General features: G+C 39.1%; 3 protein-coding genes across 3 annotated transcripts in view; 2 read left to right on the forward strand and 1 right to left on the reverse strand.

Moving 5' to 3' along the window:
* Positions 1-18,526, forward strand: part of LOC120076511 (suppressor of mec-8 and unc-52 protein homolog 1) — a 31,624-nt gene extending 13,098 nt beyond the window's left edge. Inside the window, exons 7-16 of the mRNA XM_039030360.1 lie at positions 8,071-8,157; positions 8,239-8,292; positions 8,447-8,542; positions 8,856-8,983; positions 9,168-9,294; positions 9,408-9,467; positions 9,586-9,693; positions 16,658-16,758; positions 17,444-17,495; positions 18,137-18,526. Coding sequence (XP_038886288.1) covers positions 8,071-8,157; positions 8,239-8,292; positions 8,447-8,542; positions 8,856-8,983; positions 9,168-9,294; positions 9,408-9,467; positions 9,586-9,693; positions 16,658-16,758; positions 17,444-17,495; positions 18,137-18,235 — 912 coding nt within the window. The 3' untranslated portion in view covers positions 18,236-18,526. The remainder of the gene's footprint in view (positions 1-8,070; positions 8,158-8,238; positions 8,293-8,446; positions 8,543-8,855; positions 8,984-9,167; positions 9,295-9,407; positions 9,468-9,585; positions 9,694-16,657; positions 16,759-17,443; positions 17,496-18,136) is intronic.
* A 2,291-nt stretch (positions 18,527-20,817) lies between these two features.
* LOC120075200 (GDSL esterase/lipase At1g71691-like) lies at positions 20,818-22,664 on the forward strand. The gene is made up of 4 exons (XM_039028403.1): positions 20,818-21,326; positions 21,479-21,600; positions 21,693-21,932; positions 22,029-22,664. The coding sequence occupies exons 1-4, from the start codon at positions 21,029-21,031 to the stop codon at positions 22,497-22,499; spliced, it is 1,131 nt and encodes a 376-aa protein (XP_038884331.1). The 5' UTR covers positions 20,818-21,028; the 3' UTR covers positions 22,500-22,664.
* A 125-nt stretch (positions 22,665-22,789) lies between these two features.
* LOC120075201 (glucuronoxylan 4-O-methyltransferase 3-like) lies at positions 22,790-24,152 on the reverse strand. Its single transcript, XM_039028404.1, has one exon. The coding sequence runs from the start codon at positions 23,859-23,861 to the stop codon at positions 22,983-22,985; it is 879 nt and encodes a 292-aa protein (XP_038884332.1). The 5' UTR covers positions 23,862-24,152; the 3' UTR covers positions 22,790-22,982.
* Positions 24,153-24,422: the final 270 nt, after the last annotated feature.

The following is a 24,422-nucleotide window of genomic DNA, read 5'->3' on the forward strand; positions in this document are numbered from 1 at the left end:
CTTTACCGTACCTTAGAGAAGAAAAAATCCCCCCTTTTTCTAACTCTACCCATCCCTCCCCATCAATTATCACATCCAACCTTTGTGCCCCCTAAATGCAACCTCCTCCATTAGACTTCCCAAACGTTTCTCCATCCCCCAACACGTTACTCTTTGCCAACCCTTCTTCCCTTCCCCTTCCTACTCCTTCTTCCACCATTAACTCTTGACATCTTTCCACATCTGCCCCTTTACTTTCTTCTCCACCCATTGAAAATCCTTCTTCTCCCCTTCCCATCTTTGATTCCTCACCAAGCTCCACCAACTGCCTTCACCCCATTTCTGCCAAACCTACCATCTTTCGCCCCAAAATTAAGCCCTTCACCGCCATCGTTGCTTTTGCCATCTGAAGTCGACAATGAGAACTATATGTCTAGCCCCATTCCTACACCGCCCGATTCCCCCCACCTCCTTCCATCTATGATCTCATGGAGGGTCAATGGTACAATTTCATCCCATACACACCCCGTGGTCCTTTTAATCTAGCTCCCCATTTGATTTCATTGGCCCTATGGTTTAGAAAATATGGGTTATGCATTATGGCGATCCCAACAAAGAAGCAAACCAACAAGTTCACAGTGAAGCAAAGAAAAGGCTTGAGAGAATTACGGAACCTCAAATGCTCTCTATTTCTTATGATAAAAAAGCACAATCAAAGCATATAAAGCAGTCTTTACTAGCATGACATTTGTTCATTGAACCTTAGTTTATTTAGACGGATTTTTTTGGAGATACAAATATGTTTTTGATGGGTTTTTCATCTTCCTAATTTTATCGTGTGGTTGTAGCGTTGCTGGGATTCGTGGAAGTTGACCTTGATCCTTTTTTATGTGCTCTTTGACTTTTTTTTTTATGTGCTTTGGTTTGATCATGGTGCTGCTTTTGTTTTTGGTCTAGTCTCCTTGTATTGTTTTTTTTGCTAACTTTTTAGTGGATTGGCTAGTGTCTTTTCCCCAACTCTGCAACGTCTAATTTCCTTCCTAATAAATATTGATTTCCACTTGTTGGGTCTTCTACATATTTCAAGCCCACAAGTGAGGGGAGTGTTAGAGTATTGATATGATGTTAAACTTACCTTCACCCATCAACTTAAACTTTTGGTCAATTGGTGATTTAACAATTACAATTGGTAATTGTTGAGAAAAAGAGAAGAAAGAAACACAAGATTTATGTGGAAAATCCTAGATCAGGGAGAAAAAACCACGGTAGAGACTGATTTTTTATTATTGATTTTGATACACAAAGTACAAGAGAATAGGCCAAATAAATAGACTAGTGGGAAGCCCTAGGGTACATACAACTACTAAAATACCCCTAGGGTTACAAGCTGTTTTTCGACACTCCCCCTCAAGTTGGGGCGTAAATATCAATAAGGCCCAACTTGCTGACACAATAATCAAAGTTTTGTCTCAGTAACCCTTTTGTAAGCACATCTACGATTTGCTAATTTGAGGGAACATAAGGAATGCATATACTTTCGTTGTCAAGTCTTTCCTCGATGAAGTGTCAGTCGATCTCAACGTGTTTTGTTCTGTCATGCTGAATAGGATTATTCGCAATACTTATTGCTGCCTTGTTGTCACAGAATAGTTTCATTGGGAACTCATTGCCTTGATGAAGATCTGACAACACTTTCATCAACCAGATTTCTTCACATATCCCTAAACTCATGGCCCGATACTCAGATTCCGCACTACTTTTCGCATAACTCCTTGTTTCTTGCTCCTCCAGGTCACTAGATTACCCCAAACAAATGTGCAATACCCAGATGTTGATTTTTTATCAACAGACCCTGCCAATCAGAATCAGTGTAGGCTTCAATGCAACGTTTATCAGACTTCTTGAACATTAACCCCTTACCTGGTGTTCCTTTCAGATATCATAGGATGCGTTCAACTACTGTCATGTGTTCCTCATAAGGGGCCTGCATGAACTGACTTACAATACTAACTGCATATAAAATATCGGGTCTCGTGTGAGATAAGTATATCAATTTCCCAACTAACCGCTGATACCTTTCTTTATTGACCGGGACACTGTTACCAGTATTGCTGAGCTTTGAATTATATTCAACTGGGGTGTCAACAGGTTTGCACCCAGTCATTCCTGTCTCCTTTAGGAGGTCAATAGTGTATTTCCGTTGGGACACTGAGATCCCATCCCTTGACCGAGCTACTTCCATTTCGAGAAAGTATCTTAACTTCCCAAGGTATTTAATCTCAAATTCTTTGGCCATCTTTGCTTTGAGTTTCACAATTTCATCATTATCATCATCACCAGAGAGCACAATATCGTCAATGTACACAATGAGAACTGCAACCTTCCCTGAAGTTGACTTCTTTGTAAACAGTGTGTGATCTGAGTGCCCTTGGGTATACTCTTGTCCTTTGACAAAGGTGGCAAATCTGTCAAACCAGGCTCTCAGAGACTATTTCAACCCATATAGTGACTTTCTCAGCTGGCAGACTTGTTGTTTGAACTGATCTTCAAATCCAGGAGGATTCATGTAGACTTCCTCCTCAAGTTCTCCATTGAGAAAGGCATTCTTTACATTCAGTTGATGCTGAGGCCAATCTCTGTTAACTGCAACTGACAGCAATACTCTGATAGTATTGAGTTTAGCTACAGGAGAGAATGTCTCGGAGTAATCTACACCAAAGGTTTGAGTAAACCCTTTGGCAACTAACCTGGCCTTGTATTGATCAACGGTTCCATCTGACTTATACTTTATAGTGAAAATCCATTTGTACCCAACTGTCTTGTGCCCTTTAGGTAGGATCACCTGGTCCCATGTTCCGTTTTTCTCAAGAGCCCTCATCTCCTCCATAACAGCAACCTTCCAAACTTCAGTTTTCATTGCTTCCTGTATGCTACTCGGTATCACCTCTGTATCTAAACTGGTGGTAAAGGCCCTAAATTCAGATGACAGATTACTGTATGTCTTGTACCTATACCTATGCATGGGGTACCTTGTACATGACCAAATACCTTTCTTCAGAGCTATTGGAAGATCGAGAGAAACGTCATGCTCTTCCAGACTGTCAGATTTCCCACTGTGATCAATAGTCTCCTCTGCTTGGGTTTCATCTTCAGAAGTCCCCTTTACACCATCATCTTTCGTCTCACTCACATTTTCTGGAACTATTTCTGGATCACTATTCACCGTCGTCTTCCCATCTGCTATAGTGGTGTTGTTAGCACCTTTTTCTCCTTTTTCCTCTCTGCATTCATTAGTCTCAGCACAAGTATCAATCTTATTAATGTCAGGAATACACGTACCTGATGCCGGGTTTGACTCATGGACCGGAACCAGAGATGCGACAGGTGGCGCTGTTTCCTTCCTGAGATTCTTTTTATAGTTTGTTATCCATGGGACTTGATTGGTAGGGAGGATAGGACCGACATATTAATATTGCGAAATAAATGCGGAAGCAAGTATTTCATGTATTGAAAATTTGGATGTCCTAAGCGGTAATACCATAACAGAAAATCATTCTCAGAATTAGAAAAACTTAAAGAGACAAGGCTAGTCTTATAATCATTCCTAGAAGAAGCATCATCAGTCAGGAAGTAGAGTCCCTATCGTGCCGGGCAGTGCCAATCGTCGTTCCCAAGCTCTAATCTTGAAATAAAACAGAGTCGGGTGAAAAAACTGCCTGACAATTCAGATCTCTTGTAATCTTACTGATGGATAACAAATTATATGATATTTTAGAAACATGCAAAACATCCTGCAATACCAAACCTTCAAACGAAGATAAATATCCTTTTCCTACAACAGTTGCAAACGACCCATCTGCAATCCTAATTCGTTCGTTACCGGCACTTGGACAATATGAAAGAAACTGATAAGAAGTACCAATAAGATGATCTGTCGCCCCTGAGTCAACAATCCATGGTTTTTTACCGTTAATACTAATAAGACCAAAAGACTGGATATTACCTTACTGGGCGATGACACTGACTCCAACTATACTTAGGTTGGTCGTACTGTCTGCTGAGGGTTGATATTGAGGATTCTCATTCGTCGAGTCACTCACAAGGGCACGTCCAGGGGTTGATTTTCATGTGACTGGCGACGTTTACTGTTTGGGGGCCGTCCACGTAGCTTCCAACACTGGTCCTTTGTATGCCATGGCTTTTTACAATGCTCACAGATAGGAGTGGGCCTTTTATCGTCGTCAGTGTTGGAGGACTTAGTGGCAAAAACAGCAACATCTATAGAGGTAATTACTGGGTTATTCATTGCATTTGATCTATCTTCTTCCAGACGTATTTCTGAGCAAAATTCCATGGAAGAGGGAGTAGGGCGTTACCCTAGAATCCGACTCCGAACGACATCACACTTCAAATTTAGTCCGGCAAGGAAATCATAGACACGGTCAGCTTCAATTTTTGCATACTGTGCTTCGTCATGTGTACATTTATAGACTATCTCCTTACAAAGATCCATCTCTTGCCACAACAGAGACATTTAATTGAAATAGGACGTTACGTCCATAGTTCCTTGTTTGCATTCATGTGCCTGTTTCCGTAACGTATAGAGTCGGGATGCATTCTGCCTCTTTGAATAAAGTTGTTAAACAACATCCCAAATATCTTTGGCCGTTGCAGCATAGAGTAACGATCTGCCAATCTGAGGTTCCATACTATTAATGAGAACAGATCTCAACAGCGAGTCTTCCCCCTTCTAGATCCGCTCCTGAGGGTCTCCTGGTACGGGTTTAGGTATCTCTCAGTCAAGTACCCAAATTTATGACGTCCTTCCAAGGCCATTCTGATGTAGATTGAGACTAGGAAAAGTAGTTCTGGCCATTTAGTTTCTCTCCAGTAATAAATCCTGCAGAATTTCCTATGGATCCAAACAAGATATTTATAGTGGGTAAAATAGGGTAAGAATTTACCGGGTTTTCAAAATATACTGGTATGTTGGCCGATAATTCTGGTTGAGAATTCGTCCCAAGAACTGTTCCGAAATCTGCAATCTGTTGTTATGGGCAAAATGCCGTTGGAGATCATTTGTAGACCCTCGGCAAGGTTAATGTGCAGACCCGACCGCCGGCGCCATCGGAGTAGACCGCTGGACTGAAGGGTTGATTGAACCACTCGGGCAGAAGACCGACGCATAGGGACTGACCGACTTCTCCCGGGATGACTCGACCACAAAAGACTCCGCTGTCTGGAATCGCGCTGAGTTTGCCGGTTGCTGTCCATGAAGCATCGCGACTGGCTGGATCTGCTCTCACTGGATCATCGCGTTGGCTCGATCGACTGACGGGGATGTGCGGTTGGGGTCGTGCAACTGGAACACGCTGGGGTCGAGCGGCTGGAATCACGACAAGCGCTGATCCAACGGGATCTGTTCGGCTGGGAATCGCGGCTGTTTGGCTGGGGTTGAGCGCTGATCCGACGGGATTTGTTCGGCTGGGTGGGCCTGGACTGGGGCTGGGTGGGTCCGACACTGATTGATGTTTTCGGCAGCGCGGCTTGGAGGTATTATCCCACGGCTTCCCGAACGGCTTTAGTGATGTCTGCGTTTATGGTCCCACTAGTTCCAATGGAGGTTGCTGATGGAGAATTTGGTCTATTCTCATCGATGATGGCTAGGGTTTCGTCGCCATGCTCTGATACCATGTTGAAAAAAATAGAGAAGAAAGAAACACAAGATTTACGTGGAAAACCCTAGATCAGGGAGAAAAAACCACAACAGAGACTGATTTTTTATTATTGATTTTGATACACAAAGTACAAGAGAATAGACCAAATAAATAGACTAGTGGGAAGCCCTAGGGCACATACAATTACTAAAATACCCCTAGGGTTACAAGCTGTTTTTCGACAATAATTGCTAAATATGATTATTCCTTAACAGTAATTTCCCAACACATAACTTCTTATAGCTTCCTCGAGCCCACACAAAACCAACTTCCTCGTCTTTGCTAGAGGAGTATTCTTTTAGGTTTGGGAGAAGGGATTGGAGGGTGTGGAATCGCAATCCTGAGAGGGATTCTTGTGTAAGTCCTTTTTTCTGGTATGGTTGACCCTTCTCCCATAGGTGAACTGGTCTTATATGTTCTTTGGAGGATCAAAATCCCAAGGAAAGTGAGGTTTTTAAATTGGCAAGTGTAGCATGGCCGCATTAATATGCTAGATCGGCTTGCGTGGAAGTTGCCTTCATTGGTTAGTCCGTTTTGTTGTATTCTTTGTCAAAATATTGAATGAAGACTTGGACCATATTTACTGGGATTGTGAGTTTGCGAGTTCCGTCTAGTATTTCTTCTTTTAGATGTTCGGTTTTGTGCTTGTTTGGCATAGGCCATCCATGTTATGGTTGAGGAGTTCTTTTCCATCCGCCCTTTCATAAGAAGGGTCATTGGTTGTGGTTTGTACGGGTGTGCGCTATTTTATGAGTTCATTGGGGGTAGCGAAATAACGAACTATTTGGAGGGGGAAAAGGGATCCTAGTGATGTCTAGTCTCTTCAGATTGTATGTTCCCCTGGACTTCAATTTCGAAGACCTTTCGTAACTATTTTATAGGAACTATTTTGTATAGTTGGAGCCTCTTTCTTTTGTGGGCTTGGACTTTTTTTATGCACTTGTATCATTTTGCTTTCTCAATGAAAGTTGTTTTTATAAAAAAAGAAAGAGATGTTGAGTAACCTGTGAGCCAGGGAAGGTTAGAATAGGGAATTTAAAGACCCTTTGTCACAAGATTATTGTCAGCAAGTATGTTTCTCATCCTTTTTGTGGCTGTTGGATGGTGTTATAGGCATTTATTGAAATCTATAGCAACATATCTTTTTTGAACTCCCTTTTTCTCTCATCTGGTCTATTGTGTGGTGGGGGAGAGGAGGGAAGGGGAAGGAAATGAATTTTTGGGAGGATTAGTAGGTGGGGGATGAAGCTAGAAGGCATATTTACCACTGGGCTAGCTAATGGTATTATCAGTATATGGAGGATAGACCTATCCCCCTTTCCTCTATGTTTCCTTGCCTCTATCGCCTGCTCTCCTTTAAAAATTGTTTGGTGATTGCTTTTCTGGTTTGGTCAAGGAGTTCTATTTCGTTTTCTTTTGGTTTTTGCTGTTTGTTGACAGATTGATAGAAAGGTAATGGATGTCTCCTCTCTCTTGACTTTGATATGGGAGTTTGACTTACTTGCCACTTCTTACATGGTTGAGCTAATATTTTGGATCAACTTTTGAGAAAAGTTCCTTTGTTAGTTGGCCTGTTATGTTGTATTCTCTATCGGAAAGCGGAGGAAGACTTGGTTCATATTTTTTTGGTGTGTGGGGTTGCGAGATTTGTTTGGAGCAGCTTTGTTCGGACTTTGGGTCCAAGCTTGCTTGTCATAGAGTTATTAGTGAAATGATGGATGAGTTCCTCTCAATCTGCCTTTTCATGATAAGGGTAGATTCTTATGTTTCCAGGGGTATGCACTATTTTGTGGGATCTTTGGGGTGGGAGGAATGGTAGAACGTAACGTGGTTTGGGGAGGGAGCCTTCGGATGTTTGGTCCCTGGTTAAATTTCAAGATTCTCTTTTAGGCTTGGGAGCTTTTGTAATTATTCTATAAGTTCTATTTGCACAATTGGAGCCTTTTACTTTAAAAGGGATTTCTTTGGAGGGCTTGTCCCTTTTTTATTTTATTTTATTTTGTTCTTCTTCTTTTTCTAGAGGTTATATACTTCTGTTAAATCACTGACCCAAAAGCTTAAGTCGATGGACTGTTATAAATTTAGTTACACAGATAATTCAACAACTTTCACGTTTTCTCAATAAAATTTTGGTTTACTATAAAAAGAGAACTTGACAGGAATATATAGGAACAAACAAGATGAATGATAAGATGTTTATTAGTGGAAATTCGTATTTTTGAGCATTAGTTTTTTTATATCTTGTTTTAAAAAAAAGAATGATAAGAATTTTATTTGTTGTTTGCTAGTGTTCTTTTCTTCTTTACTGGACTAGGATCGGTTCTTTGTTATCTTCTGTCCAATTTACTCATAGTTCAAAGTACTTTTGATGCAGTTTGGTACCAAAAGTCATGCAGAATGTGCTCGGTTCTCACCAGATGGCCAGTTTCTTGTTTCTTGCTCCGTGGATGGCTTCATTGAGGTATAGCTATTTATCAAATATTATTTGATAGGATGTTAGAGAATTGTCCTCTTAGCTTCTTTAACTTCTATTTGCATACAGGTCTGGGACTATATAAGTGGGAAACTCAAGAAGGATCTTCAGTACCAAGCTGATGTAAGTATGCTTTCTGTCCTTTGTTGCATGTCATATATTTTCCATATGTAAGTTCACTTAGTTTTGATATACTGTAAAGGCCTGCATACATGTTCTTTTTTCTTTTATAAGTTTCTTGTCGGTTGCATATTTTGACATGCAAGTGGATTTGCAGGAAACTTTTATGATGCATGATGATCCGGTCCTTTGTGTTGATTTTAGTAGAGACTCAGAGATGATTGCTTCTGGTTCACAAGATGGAAAAATCAAAGTGAGTTCTGAATTCATCTTCTTCATTCACTCTTGGAGTTAAGATAAGATGTCAGTCTGTAACCACTTGTGTGCTAGTTTGTTTTGCTTCATTTATCTGTCTTAATCTCATCATTGAACTGTTTTGCTAGAATAAATATTCTCCATACAACTCTGTAGATGCATATGGCCTAATTTTCCAAATAGTAAATATTGTTTAATATTATAGTCTCGAGAGTTATATAATTGGCCTAATTTTCCAAATAGTAAATATTGTTTAATATTACATTTTGTTATTTCAGTCAACCCAGAACCATATTTTTGTCGTGATATAGGTATGGCGTATAAGGACTGGCCAATGCTTGCGGCGTCTTGAACGTGCTCATTCTCAAGGAGTTACGAGTGTTGTTTTCTCTCGCGATGGAACCCAGTTGCTGAGTACATCTTTTGACACAACAGCAAGGTTGGTTCAAGATCTTGATTGTTGCTATGAAAATATTTTCTATGTTTGCTCAAGTGGACATCATAATATGTGGTATATGTCAATGGCAATTATAGTATTATGTGATTTAATTCTTGGATGGTTCAGACTTCTTCCTTCTTTTTTTTTTGGATGGTATAACTGATTGGTTATATATTTGATATAGAATCCATGGCCTAAAGTCTGGGAAGCTATTGAAGGAATTCCGTGGCCATTCATCATATGTGAATGATGCAGTCTTTACTAATGATGGAGCACGTGCCATTACGGCATCTAGTGATTGCACGGTCAAGGTTGATCTTTATTTTGATCACGTTCTATGAATAATTGAATGTGCAATGTAGATGGCTAGCTGGGTATTTATTTACTGTCCCACGTAACACAGTGAATTTATTGTTCGTTGTAGGTTTGGGATGTGAAGACAACCGATTGTCTGCATACATTCAAGCCACCGCCTCCGTTAAGGGTTTGTGATAGTGCATTGTTATAGATGAGAGAAATTAACTCTTTTGAACTTCTCGTTCCCTTGGTTGCTTGCAATCTCAGTGTTGTTCACCTTTGTTCTTCACTTTTGGGAATTCTAGGGAGGAGATGCCTCGGTGAATTCAGTTCATATCTTCCCCAAAAACGCAGATCATATTGTTGTTTGTAACAAGACATCGTCAATATATATCATGACATTGCAAGGGCAGGTAACTTTTTGTTAATTGCTAAGCTGGGAGTGGGATCATTTTCATCCCTCGATTTTCTTTCTAGTTAAGGGACTATCATTGATAAATAAAATGATACAAGGCTGACAAACCCATTAATAGAACTATAGAAAGATTGCTTGTAATTATTAAGAGATAGAGATAGGGAACAAGGTTTACGTGGAAAACCCTAGTACAGGGAGAAAAAACCATGATAGAAAGTCACTTTTTATTATTTTCAACTCTACACAATATAAGAGAGAAAGTCACTTTTTATTATTTTCAACCCTACACAATACAAGAGAGGATAGAGATATATATAGGCTCTAGCAAGCCCTAATACAGAAAAGGAAAAACCTAGGGCAAAGTAAAGTACTAAAATACCCTTGGGGCTAAAGTCACAACACAACTCCTTGTTTTCAACACCCCCCTCAAGTTGGGGTGTAGATGTCAATCAAACCCAACTTTCTAACACAAGAATCAAAGCTTTGCCTGAGTAATCATTTGGTGAGAATATCAGCAACTTGTTGATTAGATGGAATGTAAGGAATATAGATACTGTCATTGTCCAATTTCTCTTTTATAAAGTGTCTATCAATCTCCACATCTTTTGTTGTATCATGTTGCATAGGATTGTTGGCTATGCTTATAGCTACTTTGTTATCACAATAAAGCTTCATAGGTAAATCACTGTCTTGATAAAGATCAGACAAAACTTTCTTCAACTAGATTTCTTCACAGATTCCCAAACTCATAGCTCTATATTCTGCTTCAGCACTACTTCTAGCAACAACACCTTGCTTCTTACTTCTCCAAGTAACTAGGTTACCCCACACAAAAGTACAGTATCCAGAGGTAAATTTTCTGTCATAGATCTTGTCCAATCAAAGTCGGTATAAACCTCAATGCATTTCCTGTCAGTTTTCCTGAACATCAGACCTCTACCTGGAGTCATTTTCAAATATCTCAGAATCCGATTCACAGCTTCCATATGTTCCTCGTAGGGTGCCTGTACAAACCGACTAATAACACTGACAGCATAGGAAATATTTGGTCTAGTGTGAAATAAGTAAATCAATTTTCCCACTAGACGCTGGTACCACTTTTTATCAACAGGAACTTTGTCAATAGAATCTTTCAGTTTAGCATTGAATTCTATAGGAGTGTCAACAAGTCTAGATCTAGTCATACCCGTTTCTTTTAATAGGCCAAGAGTGTATTTTCGTTGAGAGATAGAGATCCCTTCTCTTGGTCTTGCTACCTCTATTTCAAGGAAATACTTATTCCCAAGATCCTTAATCTCAAACTCATCAGTCATTTTCTTTTTTAGCCTGATAATCTCAGCAGGATCATCTCCTGACAAGACAATATCATCTACATACACAATTAGAACAACAATTTTCCTTGATATCGACCTTTTTGTGAATAATGTATGATCAGAGTGCCCCTAAGTAAAACCTTGGGACTTAACAATGGTAGTAAACCTGTCAAACCACGCTCAAGGGGACTGTTTCAAGCCATACAAAGACTTATGAGTTTACAAACCTGATGATCAAATTGAGCTTAAAAACCAAGAGGACTCGTATAAACCTTTTCTTCTAATTTTGAATACATTTTTCACATCAAGTTGATGGAGAGGCCAGTCTTTATTAACTACCATAGAAAGAAGCACTTGAACTATATTTAACTTCGTTACAGGAGAGAAAGTCTCAAAATAATATATCCCATATGTTTGAATAAACCCTTTTGCTACAAGTTTGGCCTTGTATCTGGCAAGAGTTTCATCTGATTTATACTTCAGAGTAAACACCCACCTGCACCCAACTATTTTATGCCCTTTAGGAAGAGCCACACGGTCCCACGTATTATTCTTTTCAAGAGCTCTATTTCTTCCATGACGGCAACCTTCCACTCAGGAACTTCCATGGCTGTTTGTACATTTTTCGGTATTGTTACTGTATCCAGGCTAGTAGTGAACACCCTAAACTTAGAAGATAGATTACTGTAAGATAGAAAGCTATGCATGAATCAGAGCCGGTGGAGCAATAGGTGTCACTATTTCCTTTCTGAGATTCTTCCTGTAGGACGTTATCCAAGGAACTTGTTTAGTGGGTAGGACAGTGTCATGCGCACTCAGGATGGGTTCAAGAAGGTGGTCATTAGGAATTGAAGATGTGAACCAATTAGTCTCTTCACTAGGATTCTCCCCTTGAAGAGGACTAACAGGGAAGAAAGGTTTATCCTCAAGGAATGTTACATCCATGGAGATGAAGTACTTCCGTGAAGATGGATGGAAACATTTATAACCTCACTGGTGAAAGGGATACCCAATAAAGACACATTTCTGAGCACGAGGGGTAAGTTTAGTTCGGTTAGAGCCATGACTATGGACAAAGGTAGTGCATCCAAACACCCGAAGGGGAACATTAGGAATAAGGCGTGTTGTTGGGTATGACTCTTTGAAGCATTCAAGAGGAGTTTGGAGTTGGAGGACACGGGAAGGCATTCGATTAATAAAATTGGCTGCAATCAGAACAACATCCCCCTATAAGTAAGATGGAAAGGAAGTAGACAACATGAGAGAACGTGCGACTTCAAGAAGGTGACGATTTTTTCTTTCAGCCACCCCATTCTGTTGAGGGGTATAAGCGCAGGAGCTTTGATGGACAATGCTTTTAGAAGACAGAAACTCATGAAGGGTGTTGTTAAAGAACTCACGACCATTATCACTCGAATAGCAATTTTGGTGTTAAACTGAGTCTCTACCGTAGTGTAAAATTGTTGAAATATCGATGGTACCTCAAATTTATCAGTGAGGTGAAACACCCATGTAAGACGGGTGTGATCATCAATAAATGTCACAAACTGACGTTTTTTGAAAGAGGTGGTAATATTTGAGGGACACCAAACATCACTATGGATAAGAGTGAATGGTTGGAAAGGTTTGTAGGGTTGAGAAGGAAAGGTGGCCGGATGTTGTTTTGCACGAATACACACATCATAAGACAGATGGGATATTAGCGTTATGAAATAAATGAGGAAATAAATATTTCATATATTGGAAATTTGGATGACCAAGGTGAAAATGCCACAACATACAATCCTTTTCAGAAGTTGAAAAACAAGAAGACAACTAGTCCTATAACAGTTCCTAAAAGAAGCATCATCATCAAGGAAATAGAGTCCATTATCGTGCTGGATAGTGCCAATCGTTGTCCCTGAGCTCAAGTCTTGAAAGAAAACATTATTTGGTAAGAAGGCAACTTAACAGCTCAGATCTCTAGTTATCTTACTAATAGATAGTAAATTGTAAGATACTTTGGGTACATGCAACACATTCTATAAAGTTAAACCTTCAAAAGGAGAAATATGACCCTTCTCCGTAATAGGAGCAAAAGACTCATTTGCAATCCGAATATTTTCATTACTAGTGCTCGGAAGATATGAGAGAAAATGATAAGATGATCCAGTTAAATGATCTGTAGCTCCTGAATCAAGTATCCATGGTTTCTTACCATTGACACTGAGGAGACTTAAGGGTCGGGAAGTACTTGATTGGGCTGTAGTCCCAACGACCCCAACAACACCAGGTTCACTCTGGCAATTCACTTGAGGTTGTGACTATGAAGCAGCACTCGCCAATTCACTCACAAGTGCCCAGCCAGGATTGGACTTGTCATTCAGAGGACAACGTCTGCCATTTGGGGGTCGGCCATGTTACTTCCAACACTGATCCTTTGTATGTCAAGATTTCTTGCAGTGTTAACAAACAGGAGGCAGTTTTCCATTTTGCTTGTCACCATCAGATCTAGATAATTTTGCACTAAACGCAGCAAAATCAGTAGGAGAAAAAATAGTGTTGTTCATAACACTTGATCTATCTTTCTCTAAACGAACGTCAGAGCACACTTCCATAAGAGAAGGTATTGGTCTTTGTCCCAGTATTCGGCTGCGCACTGCATCAAATTTGGAGTTCAGACCTGCAAGAAAATCATAAGCATGATCAACTTACTCAATTTTCGAATATTGAACACCACCATATGGACAATCCCAAACAATTTCACTACATAGATCCATCTCCTGCTAGATTAGGAACAACTTGTTAAAGTAGGAAATAACATCCATTGTTCCCTGTTTGCACTCGTGAACCTATTTACGTAGAGTGTACAAATGGGATGCATTCTGCCTCTTAGATTATAATTTCTGAATTGCATCCCAGATATCCCAAGCAGTTGCAGCATACAGTAAGGGTTTTCCTATCTGTGGTTCCATACTATTAATCAACAAAGATCGAAGCAGGGAATCTTCTCCTTTCCAAATGCGCTCTTGAGGATCTCCTGGTCTAGGTCTTGGTATCTCCTCAGTTAGATATCCAAATTTGTGATGCCCCTAGAGGGTCATCTTGATGGACTGAGATTGAGAGAATTAATTCTGGCCATTCAACTTTTCTCCTGTAATAAGTCCTGTAGAATTTCCTATAGATCCAGACAAATAATTTGCTGTGGGTAAAGTAGAAAAAGTGGTTACCAGATTCTCTGGATACATCGGTAGACCGGGAGATAAATCAGAATTTACGGGATTCGTTTGGAAGTTTTTGGAAGCGCCAAGGGTTGCCCCAAGGGCAACAATCTGTCGTTGAAAACTTGCTTGAAGGTTAGCCAATCGTTGAACCACTACCGAAGACAAACCCATCGAACCCATATTACCATGGCTAGCCGGCACATGTTGAGGGAAGCTTGGAGGCAGCTGCACATGGGGAAAGGAGTTGACAATGCAGCTGGCAGTTGCGGCTGGTTGCTGTCTACCGTGGTATGATGTCAACTCACCTGTTTCAAAAGATATCTTCCGACTGTCAGCAGTAGGAATATCCATGAGGTTGGCGTCGCTTGGGTGGCCGGCACTCGGATAGCCAGCGTTAGGGTAGGCGGCAGTACGGTTGTCGGACCAATATGAAGGGATTGGAGGTACCGATCTACAGTAGCTTAGACGGTAGCAATGGTGGCGGTCACAGTGGTGGGGACGGCGGTAGCAGCCGTTGTTGGTGGTGGTGGAAGCGAGGCTGATGAAGCCCTGAAGTTGTCCTGCACCGATTGGTTTTCATCAATGACGGCTAGGGTTTCATCACCATGCTCTGATACCATATTGAAAGATAAAGATAGGGAACACAAGGTTTACGTGGAAAACCCTAGTACGGGGAGAAAAAACCACGATAGAAAGTCACTTTTTATTAATTTCAACTCTACACAATACAAGAGAGGACAGAGATATATATAGGCTCTAGCAAGCCCTAATACAGTAAAGTAAAAACCTAGGACAAAGTAAAGTATTAAAATACCCTTGGGCTAAACTCACAATACAACCCCTTATTTTCAACCGTAATTATAGAAAGAGATGGTCAAATCAACACAAACATGAGGGATACAAATCATTGTTCAATTTGCATCATCATCCTCAGGGTGTTCTAAGGAACCCCAAAAACCGACCCGACCAATCAACCAAAACCGACTAAACCAACATTGGTAGGGCTGTTCGTTGATCGGTCATGAAAATCAACAATTTTAGAGGGCAATTGGCTGCCGACTAACTGATCAAACGGCTCAATTGGTCGGCTGGTTGGTTTTCAATTTTTTTAAAATACGAATAAAGGAGAAGAGAGGGTAGAGGTGATGGTACTTTGGTTTGAAAGAAATCAACATGCTCTTCAAGAAAAGACTCTTCTTTGGTTTGTTTGTTTTGAGGTTGCTCAGAGTATCGTCTCCTTGTGGTGTTCTCTTTCCAAGCCTAGTGGAATCTACTCTTTTCAATATTTTTGTTTATTTGGATTGCTTTAGTTTTTTCTGCATGGACCTTATGTTGTTGTAGAAAGGTTTGTCGTCTTCTTTTTATATCTTTCTATCTTGAGTATTAGTCTCTTTTCAACATTTCAATGAAGTTATTTCTTTTTTCCCAAAAAAAAGAAAAAGAGGAGTGAGGGCAAAGGCAGTGATGACTCTCTCTTGTAGTCTTTTCTGACGAAAGTAATAACAATAAAGAGATGAGAAAGAGAGGAGAATAAAATAAGAGAGGGAAAAGAGAAGAAGGCTGCAGTGTCGCTAGCCTGTGGCATATTATGATCTATTTTCCAGCAAAGACAATGAGTCACTTAGTTCAGAGCCTATTGCAGCAGCAACAACAGTGTGTTCTCCTGTGATTCTTGACGAACTCTCTTCTTTAGTTAAGGTTTGCGGTCTTTAGATGAAGGCAATTCTTCCTAAATCTCTGGGAGTCACAGTTTAATGGTGTTTGCCTTGCTTGTTTAGAGTCAATAGCACTTTTATGGATTTTTCAGGGTTATATTTTTGGTCTGTCAGAGATTCTTAAAGCCTCATTTGCTTTGGAGTTTAGTTTTCTTCTCATGGGTCACTATGCAATCTTGTGGGCTTTTTGGTTTGATATTTCACTCTGTTGGTCTTTTTATTTTGGTTCGGTACGCTCTTGGCTTCTTATGGGAGCTCTCTTTCCAAGCTTTTGGTACTTATTAGTTGTAGGCTTCTCGTCTTATTTGGTTTTGCACTCTTCATTAATATTAACTGTTCTTCTATTCTTCTTTTTTCCATCGGAAATCTTGTATTTTGGAGCCCTAGTCTCTTTTAATTAATATAATACACCAAAGATGAATGGGGCTAAGTGATCTGCCAAAGCTGTGGAATAAAAAGTTTTTCCTTCTAAAAAAAGGTTGGAAGTATCTGCTTGCATGGCATTGAAGAAGAAGCACTTTTTGGTCTTTTTTCAAATTTGTTTGGCATGCAATTTACAGGGGTTCAGATGGAAGTTTTGTTTAACTCAAAGCAGAAGGGATTTGAGGAATTCTCTTCTTACAAATTATTATGATGCTCTGACATACTTCAAAATTTTCTGTAGAATAATGTAACTAATAGCATTACTATTTTGGCTTACTAATTACTAATAATCTCTTTCTTGCATATAGGTTGTGAAGAGCTTCTCATCTGGTAAAAGGGAAGGGGGAGATTTTGTTGCAGCTTGCGTATCACCGAAAGGTGAATGGATATACTGCATTGGTGAAGACAGGTCTGATTTCTTTCTTCTTTCTTTCTTTCTTCTCTCTCTCTGTTTTTTTTTTTTTTTTCCCTATAGAATCAACAACTCTCATCGAGAAAAATGAAAAAAATACAAGGGCATACTAAAAAACAAGCTTGTTAAGGTCTGTTTTCTTATGTTATGGATGCATAAAAATAAAGTCATCCAGTTTACTGTGTCCTCTATTTGTCATGTTTGGTGCAGTGTCCAATTTTTTTTCCTACGTGGGTAGTTTATAGGCACTTAACAATGTTGCAAATTCTTGGTGATTGATACCTTTTCAGTTTCATGTTTGGTGCATTTTCCAAATCATGGTAGTTACCTTTTCACAGAAGCATGATTGTCTGACCTTACCAAATTGTAATTTTTTGGCCAATTTTCATACTTATAAATCAATCTAACTCCGGGTTAGTGCCCTAGACTATATGATCTAGAATTGGCCCCCTAGATGTGCGCCGTTTATAGGTACTTTACAATGCTGTAAATTCTTGGTAGTTGGTACCCTTTTCACGGAAGTACGATTGTTTGACCTTACCAAACTGTAATTTCTTTGGTGGATTTGCCCAACTATATGTCATTGTAACCAACCTTTAGTATCCTACAGTTCTAAACTATACATTAATAATAATAATAATAATTTTTAATGTTTGACCTTTAATTTGTCTACCATATGCAGGAATATCTATTGCTTCAGCCACCAATCCGGTAAGCTGGAACATCTCATGAAGGTATGTTATAAAAATATATTTACTAATTTAAACAACTTATTTCCAAGAACATAGATTAGAACACACTTCTTATCATTATGACAATTTTAATTGGCTATTGTATTTCATTTAAATATGTGATGAAATCAGAGTTGGCTCGCCAATGTGTAAATTGTTAGGAACTAAGTTACTGTACTTTAGTCTGCTCTTTCCGTTAATGATTGGTCTGATAAAATAGTAGAATCTGTCTCATCCTTGGTTTGTCATTAGATTAATTTCAATCTCAAGGTGATATGTCTTTACCTTTAAAGTCTATCATTGATATATATCATATCAATAGAATAAAAGAGAGCATAGAAGTGATATTTGGCTTTATTTTCCATCCATAATTGTTTATGTGCTCATTCTATCATTTGATACACAATATCAATAGAACAAAAGAGGTTTGTAACTGATATTTGGTTTTTTTTTTCCATCCATAATTGTTTGTTTGCCTTTTAAATATTGTTTATGTCTGTCACTCATTTGCGCATATCAATCTATTAGTGACATACTTATATCATATATTGTTAGTCGACATAATTTATCACTAGATTATTTTAGCTCGAAAGAAGCTGAGGAAAAAGTAATGATACCAAATTCTTTTAATTTGTTTCTGCCAGGTTCATGAGAAGGACGTGATAGGTGTGAGTCATCATCCTCATAGAAATCTCGTTGCTACTTATAGTGAAGACAGCACAATGAAGTTATGGAAGCCTTGACTCTTTTAATTATGCTAATATTTTAAGTGTAAAACTCAACACTTTTTAAGTTATAATTGTATTCATTTACCTCATTTGCAACTTTCTCGATGGCATTTTGGCATTATTTTAAATGATGATAATCCATGTATGGAATCTTGTGACGGTGTTGCCTGAGCATGCCCATCTGTGTAGAGTACAAGGATAAAGTGGTAATTCGATTTGTTAAGAGTAGACAACTGCACTCCACTATTCCAAAGGAGTGCATTATTTTGAACTTTGAAGTATAACCTTTGAACCTTTAGATCAAAAGGTTGTCATATTGTGGCTAAGCACTGGGTGAGGTCTCTATCTAAAAGCTAGAAATTGGAATGAGAACCAACCAGTAGTCAGCGATGGAGTCCTAAGTTATGTGAAGTACTTGGCTACCATAAGAAAAGGAAACCGAGGTCTTTTATTCTTATACAATTGTGCACTTTCTCTAAATTTAGACATATTAGTAGGAACTGCAAAATGTTTCCTTTATGGGGCTAGGAATGAATACTTGGTATGCGTGTATATGAGTGATCAACAGAACAATTGTTACTGGTTAAAGTTAGTATACCTAACAAGCCCGTCAGGGTTGGATGCTTTTTTTTATTTTATATTTATCCTTCTTCAATTTGACAGACCTCTGTATTCTGATGTCCTTGTCGATGTTGCGTAGTACTTTCCCACGATTCGTCTACTTGGTTCTTAACTTTTCTTTCTGTTTGCTAAATGTTATGTAATCAACGAAACTGTGGAAAGAAAATATCGAAATTTGGATATGGGCCAGACCCAGTATGCCGTAGGCAAAGTTGAAAATTTATCAGAAGTTGGATGAATGGATAGCCTGGCATTCACGATGCTGATGGTTTGAAAAATTCAATCAACCCAATGGGTAGGGTTCAGTGCAAATGAATGGTAAGTTTTTGGCTGGGTTGGCTTATAAGTTCATTTAATGTTGGTTTTGGGTTGAACTAAACCAGTCTAAAGTCGCAATTTATTATTATTATTTTTTTTAAAAAAAAAAAAGAGAATCATTTACCTCAAGTACTATCCATCCATCATGGCACTGAAATCATCAAATAAGCATGTATGCTCATTTATGAGATCCAGCTTCTCAACTTACGGAATACACATGATAGTTCTGATCCACCCCAAAATATATAAGACAGAAAAATGGCTAAACTCGAACTCGGATCTAATGATGCCAGAAAATTCCTTCTTCTACGTCTACCGGAAATAGTACCCACCTTCTCTATTCAATTAGTGGCACTGTTACCATATTTTTATTTATGTAATTTTTTACGTGACTCCACCTTGGTTTTAAGTCGAAGACTTTTTTTTGGTCAAGCAACAATTCTTCCTCATCTTTAATTTATATTCTTTCTTTTTTTTTTTACTATTATCTCATTTTTTTTGCTTGTTTAATTCTCTCCCTTAATTGATTTTTAACTCTTCACATTCTCTCTCTTTTTTAACTTTTTTTTTCAACACAATCCTACACTCCCTCATTTTTTCGCTCATTTTCCATCGTTTGTACTCTTTCCTCTCAATTTTCAATATAATTTTACGCTCTCATCCTTGTTTGAAGGTTTGCATTAGAGGTGGTCATTCAAACTGCAAAAATCAAATCGTTTCTAAAAACCGAACTGAATCGAACCGAAAATTTAGTGAAACCAAAAAAATTCAGTTCGATCCGGTTTGAAGAAATTTTGAAACTGAATTAATTTAGTTCGGTTTGGGTTCAATTTCAAAAACCGAATTTGAGACCAAACTAAACCGTTTTTAACTAATATATATTTATATATTTACGTATTAAAAAAAAAAGTAAAATCAAATTTAAAACTGAACTGTTTTTAATTTAAAGAACAAAATCGGATTTAAAATCAAACTAAAACGAACCGTTTTTTAATTAAAAAAGTATAACATAGATTTTTTAAAAATACCAAAATCGAATTTGAAATCGAGGCGGTTTGTTTCGATTCGGTTTGAACCAATAAATCGGTTCGGTTTGATTTCACATATTAGGGAAAAAAAATCAATTTGCTTCGGTTTGACCACCAAAACAAACCGAATCAAACCGTTTTCACCCTAGTTTGCATTCCAACTATGTTCATCTTCATTTTTATTTTTCTTTTTCATTCTTTCTTTGTTTTTCTGTTCATTGTAATAACATTTTTTTAAAAAAAATCTCGAATGAAGAAATATAAGGATCCATTCACCTCTTCCAAACAAATAAACCATTAAGTATGTTATGTTTTAAGTTTTATTTTATTTTATTTTGTATTATTTTTATTTTTGTCATTTTGAGTGGCATTATTATAATTAGTATGAAAAAAATTCCATATTACCTTAGTACTAATCGTTAATAACATCACTAATTTTATATGGTCGAGAAAAATGGAAGTTTTTTTTTTTTTTTTTTTATGTTGTTTTTATACCCTTTGACCATTAGACATATTCTTGTATGCCATGCAGAGAGGAAGCCGCCTGTTTTTCCTAGTGATAATAAAGTAGATGGGATCCCCCATGAGTGAGTTTGTTTTTATTTCAGAACAAAAGGGAATTGGGATGGTTGGGAATCGGAGATGTTGGTATTGCTGCTTCATTTACTGCATTGCAAGAGAACAGATGAATCCATTTACTACCTTCCCAACTACCACCTTCAATTCACCCCTCCTATTAAAACCACTCTCCTTCACACTCACTTGATCGCCACTATATCAAGCAATTCCCTCCTTATTCTCTTTCCTTATTTAGCTTTTTCTCATACAAAGTAGAAGGGTGATGGGTAATCTTAAGGTTCACGGTGTGGCGGTTGTTATGGGAATGGTGTTGTTGTTTGGTGTAAGTCTTGGGCAATTTCAAGGAGGTGGAAACGGTCCCTTCACACGCGGCAATGGGGCCGGGAGAAGGGCGGAGATGGTTCCGGCCATGTTCATATTCGGAGACTCTCTCATTGACAATGGAAATAACAACAATCTTCCCTCTTTCGCCAAGGCCAACTATTTCCCTTACGGCATTGATTTCAACGGCGGCCCAACTGGCCGCTTCTCCAATGGCTACACCATGGTCGATGAAATAGGTATGCCACTTGCCAGCCCCCATCATATGTGTATTCCATTTTTCAACCTATACGCATGCATGTGAATATATATATATGTGTGTGTGTGTGTGTGTGTGTACATATGTTTTTGACAATATTGTTGTTATTCATTGCATTGCATGTACATGTAGCGGAGCTGCTTGGACTCCCATTAGTTCCTGCCTTCTCTCAAGTTTCTGGAGCCCAATCTCTGCATGGAGTCAACTACGCATCCGCTGCTGCAGGCATTCTTGACGTTACCGGAAGGAACTTTGTAAGTATCCACTCATCTTGTAATTAGTTGAGACTTCACTGTATGGAACATTACACTGGTAGATAATGTAGTATACATTGGGATTTCATCAGGTGAGTCGCATACCTTTCAATCAACAAATCAGAAACTTCGAGAACACGCTAGATCAGCTTAGTAACAATCTAGGGGCGGCGAACGTGGGACAATCCATCGGACGGTGCATATTCTTTGTGGGAATGGGGAGCAACGACTATCTTAACAACTATCTTATGCCCAATTACCCCACTCGAAATCAATATAATGCTCAACAGTACGCGGATTTGTTGGTCAGCCAGTACACGCAGCAGCTCACTGTCAGTATCAGTAACTCCATTTGCAATCCTCATTTAACATCGCATTCAATCTACACGTAAATAATGAATGGCTTTTATTACTTTTTTAATGGGCAGAGGTTGTACAATCTGGGAGGGAGAAGGTTTGTGATAGCAGGGTTGGGGCTGATGGGGTGCATTCCAAGCATCTTGGCACAGAGCCCATCGGGAAGCTGCTCAGAAGAAGTGAACCAACTTGTTCGACCTTTCAATGTGAATGTTAAGAGCATGATAAACCAGCTGAATGCCAACCTTCCAGGAGCAAGATTTAGTTACATCGACATAGAACGCATGTTCCAGGACCTGCTTGTCAACTCTAGATTTTATGGGTTAAGTGTATTGAACAGAGGTTGCTGTGGAGTTGGGAGGAACAGAGGCCAAATCACATGCCTCCCTTTCCAAACGCCTTGTACCAATCGGGATCAGTATATCTTTTGGGATGCATTCCATCCCACCGAAGCAGTAAACATTCTCATGGCCAGGAAGGCTTTTAATGGCGACCAATCTGTTATTGCCCCTTTCAACATCCAGCAGCTGGCCACTCTTTGAACCAACCGCCCCTACAATTTTCATTTGCATCCTTACAAGTTTTGTTATGTCTTCCCTTCCCATGTAATGCAATGCAAAGAATTTACTCAATGTTTTTCATGCATAGCGATCCAACTGTCGTGGCTTTCCACAAAAATGAATCTACTATCAACCCATTTCAATACATGTACAAACAAAAATTATTATTTTTCACTCGAAAATTTTCTAATATTAAATCACTAAGCTTAAAAAAATTAAAAAGAAAAAATTTGATGGATTAGGGTTAATTTAGTAATATCATTGTTCGGCCATTTGAAAATTTGTAGAATGTATATAAAGTGAAAATCAATATTAATTGTGGAGGAACAAATGTGGTTGGAGTTTGAGCATAATGTGGCATGTTCTAATACAAAAAAGGTGGGGGTTGATTTTGTATGTAATAATAAAATAAAAATATATGTATAAGAAGAAGAAGAAGAATGGTGATCTGAAAGAAAGGGGGGTCTAGGGGCAAAAAGGTGTGTCCGGGCGAGGCCTATGGCTGGGAATGGTGAAGTGCCTAATCCTGCCCTCTTGTTTGCGGAGATATCCCTGACACAGAAAAGCCATAGAGAAACTGTCCTCAACTACTCTGTCCACATCATGAACGAACACATCGGTCTCACCCTCCCGTCTGTTCCTAGCCATGAGTCCAGCCGTGTAGATGGCACTCATCCTTCCAGGCGCCTCATTGAAGTAGCCTGTTGGAGCATCCACCATAATCAAATCCCATTCCATTTCATAAATCTCGCTAGGAAACCCTTTGAGCGCAAGCTGACACTCGCTAAATCTGGGGTCTCCCACACTCTTGCACTCTTCTTCCATTCCCATCTTCATCAGCTCATCCGCTTGATGGACCTTGGTGTCGTACTGCACGTGATATGCTTCCAAGTTGGGCAGCCGCTCCTGTATTTGCTCGATCCAGGCCTTGTCTTCTTCCAGGAAAACCGTGCGCCCTCCGTGGTTGAGAGCCGTCCACATGAGGCTGTCATGCCCCAATCCGAACACCAAGAAGTTGCAGGGTGACTTTGCTTCCAGGATTGTGGCGGACACAGAGATCTCCTTGAGGGTTTGCTGGGGGGTTACGTTGGTGGTTGCGTAATGGATGAGAGCGTTGGCCACAGAAGCCGGGGTTTTTGTGCAAATGGAAGTCGTGGGAGGAGATGGGCATTCGGGTTCTTCTGTCAAGTTGGATAAATGGGTTTGTGTAGCAGGCGGTGGACTATTCTGGGAAGATTGAAAACCAGATCTGATTACTAAGAGGAGGAAGGAAAGAAACAGGAAGAGAAGAAGAATGAGCTTAAGGTTAATGGAGAGTGGGGGTCTGCTGGACCTCATGCTCATTGTTTCCAAGTTTCAAATTCTGATCAAAGGGCAGCAGAGATACGGGACATTTATGAGTATGACAACACAAATTTGCAGTGAAAGGATTTATAGAAGTAGAGTTGAAGCAAAGAAGAGTTGTACTATTTTGATGTTGACGAGGTGGTTAGGCGGCTGTTGGGCCTGACTGGAAAATTTACAACAGTTGGTGGACGTGGACCTGCTCTGCTTGACATTTTTTTACTCAATCTTTGTTTATGGGGAGCTTACGCCAAAATGGTTATAATGGAATGAAACTGAAATCATTTTATTCGTATTGGGGGACTAGAAGACGGATAGTTGTTAATTTTTATATAAACGTGGTGTGGTTGGGGAGATTTGGTGAGAACAATAATGCGTTTTCTGTTGTTGCTTAATAATAAATCAATGATCCATACAAAGCATTGTTTTGCTTTCCATCTGCCACTCGCTCTTGGAGTTGTAAATCACATTCCTGCTCTGCCTTTTTATTTCTTTTCCAAATGGACCAAATGATCATCTACGATAAAATGACACAACTGCCTCATTTTAGAGGTTTATAAT

This window comes from Benincasa hispida, chromosome 4 (genome assembly GCF_009727055.1).
Source record: "Benincasa hispida cultivar B227 chromosome 4, ASM972705v1, whole genome shotgun sequence".
NCBI lineage: Eukaryota > Viridiplantae > Streptophyta > Magnoliopsida > Cucurbitales > Cucurbitaceae > Benincasa > Benincasa hispida.

Bases quoted from the DNA above. Each gene is read 5' to 3' on its own strand.
- LOC120075200 (XM_039028403.1), top strand. From the start codon at position 21,029: ATGGGTAATCTTAAGGTTCACGGTGTGGCGGTTGTTATGGGAATGGTG. The intron at 21,327-21,478 runs GTATGCCACTTG...ATGTACATGTAG, and splicing joins CACCATGGTCGATGAAATAG to CGGAGCTGCTTGGACTCCCA. The intron at 21,601-21,692 runs GTAAGTATCCAC...GGATTTCATCAG, and splicing joins ACGTTACCGGAAGGAACTTT to GTGAGTCGCATACCTTTCAA.
- LOC120075201 (XM_039028404.1), bottom strand. From the start codon at position 23,861: ATGAGCATGAGGTCCAGCAGACCCCCACTCTCCATTAACCTTAAGCTC.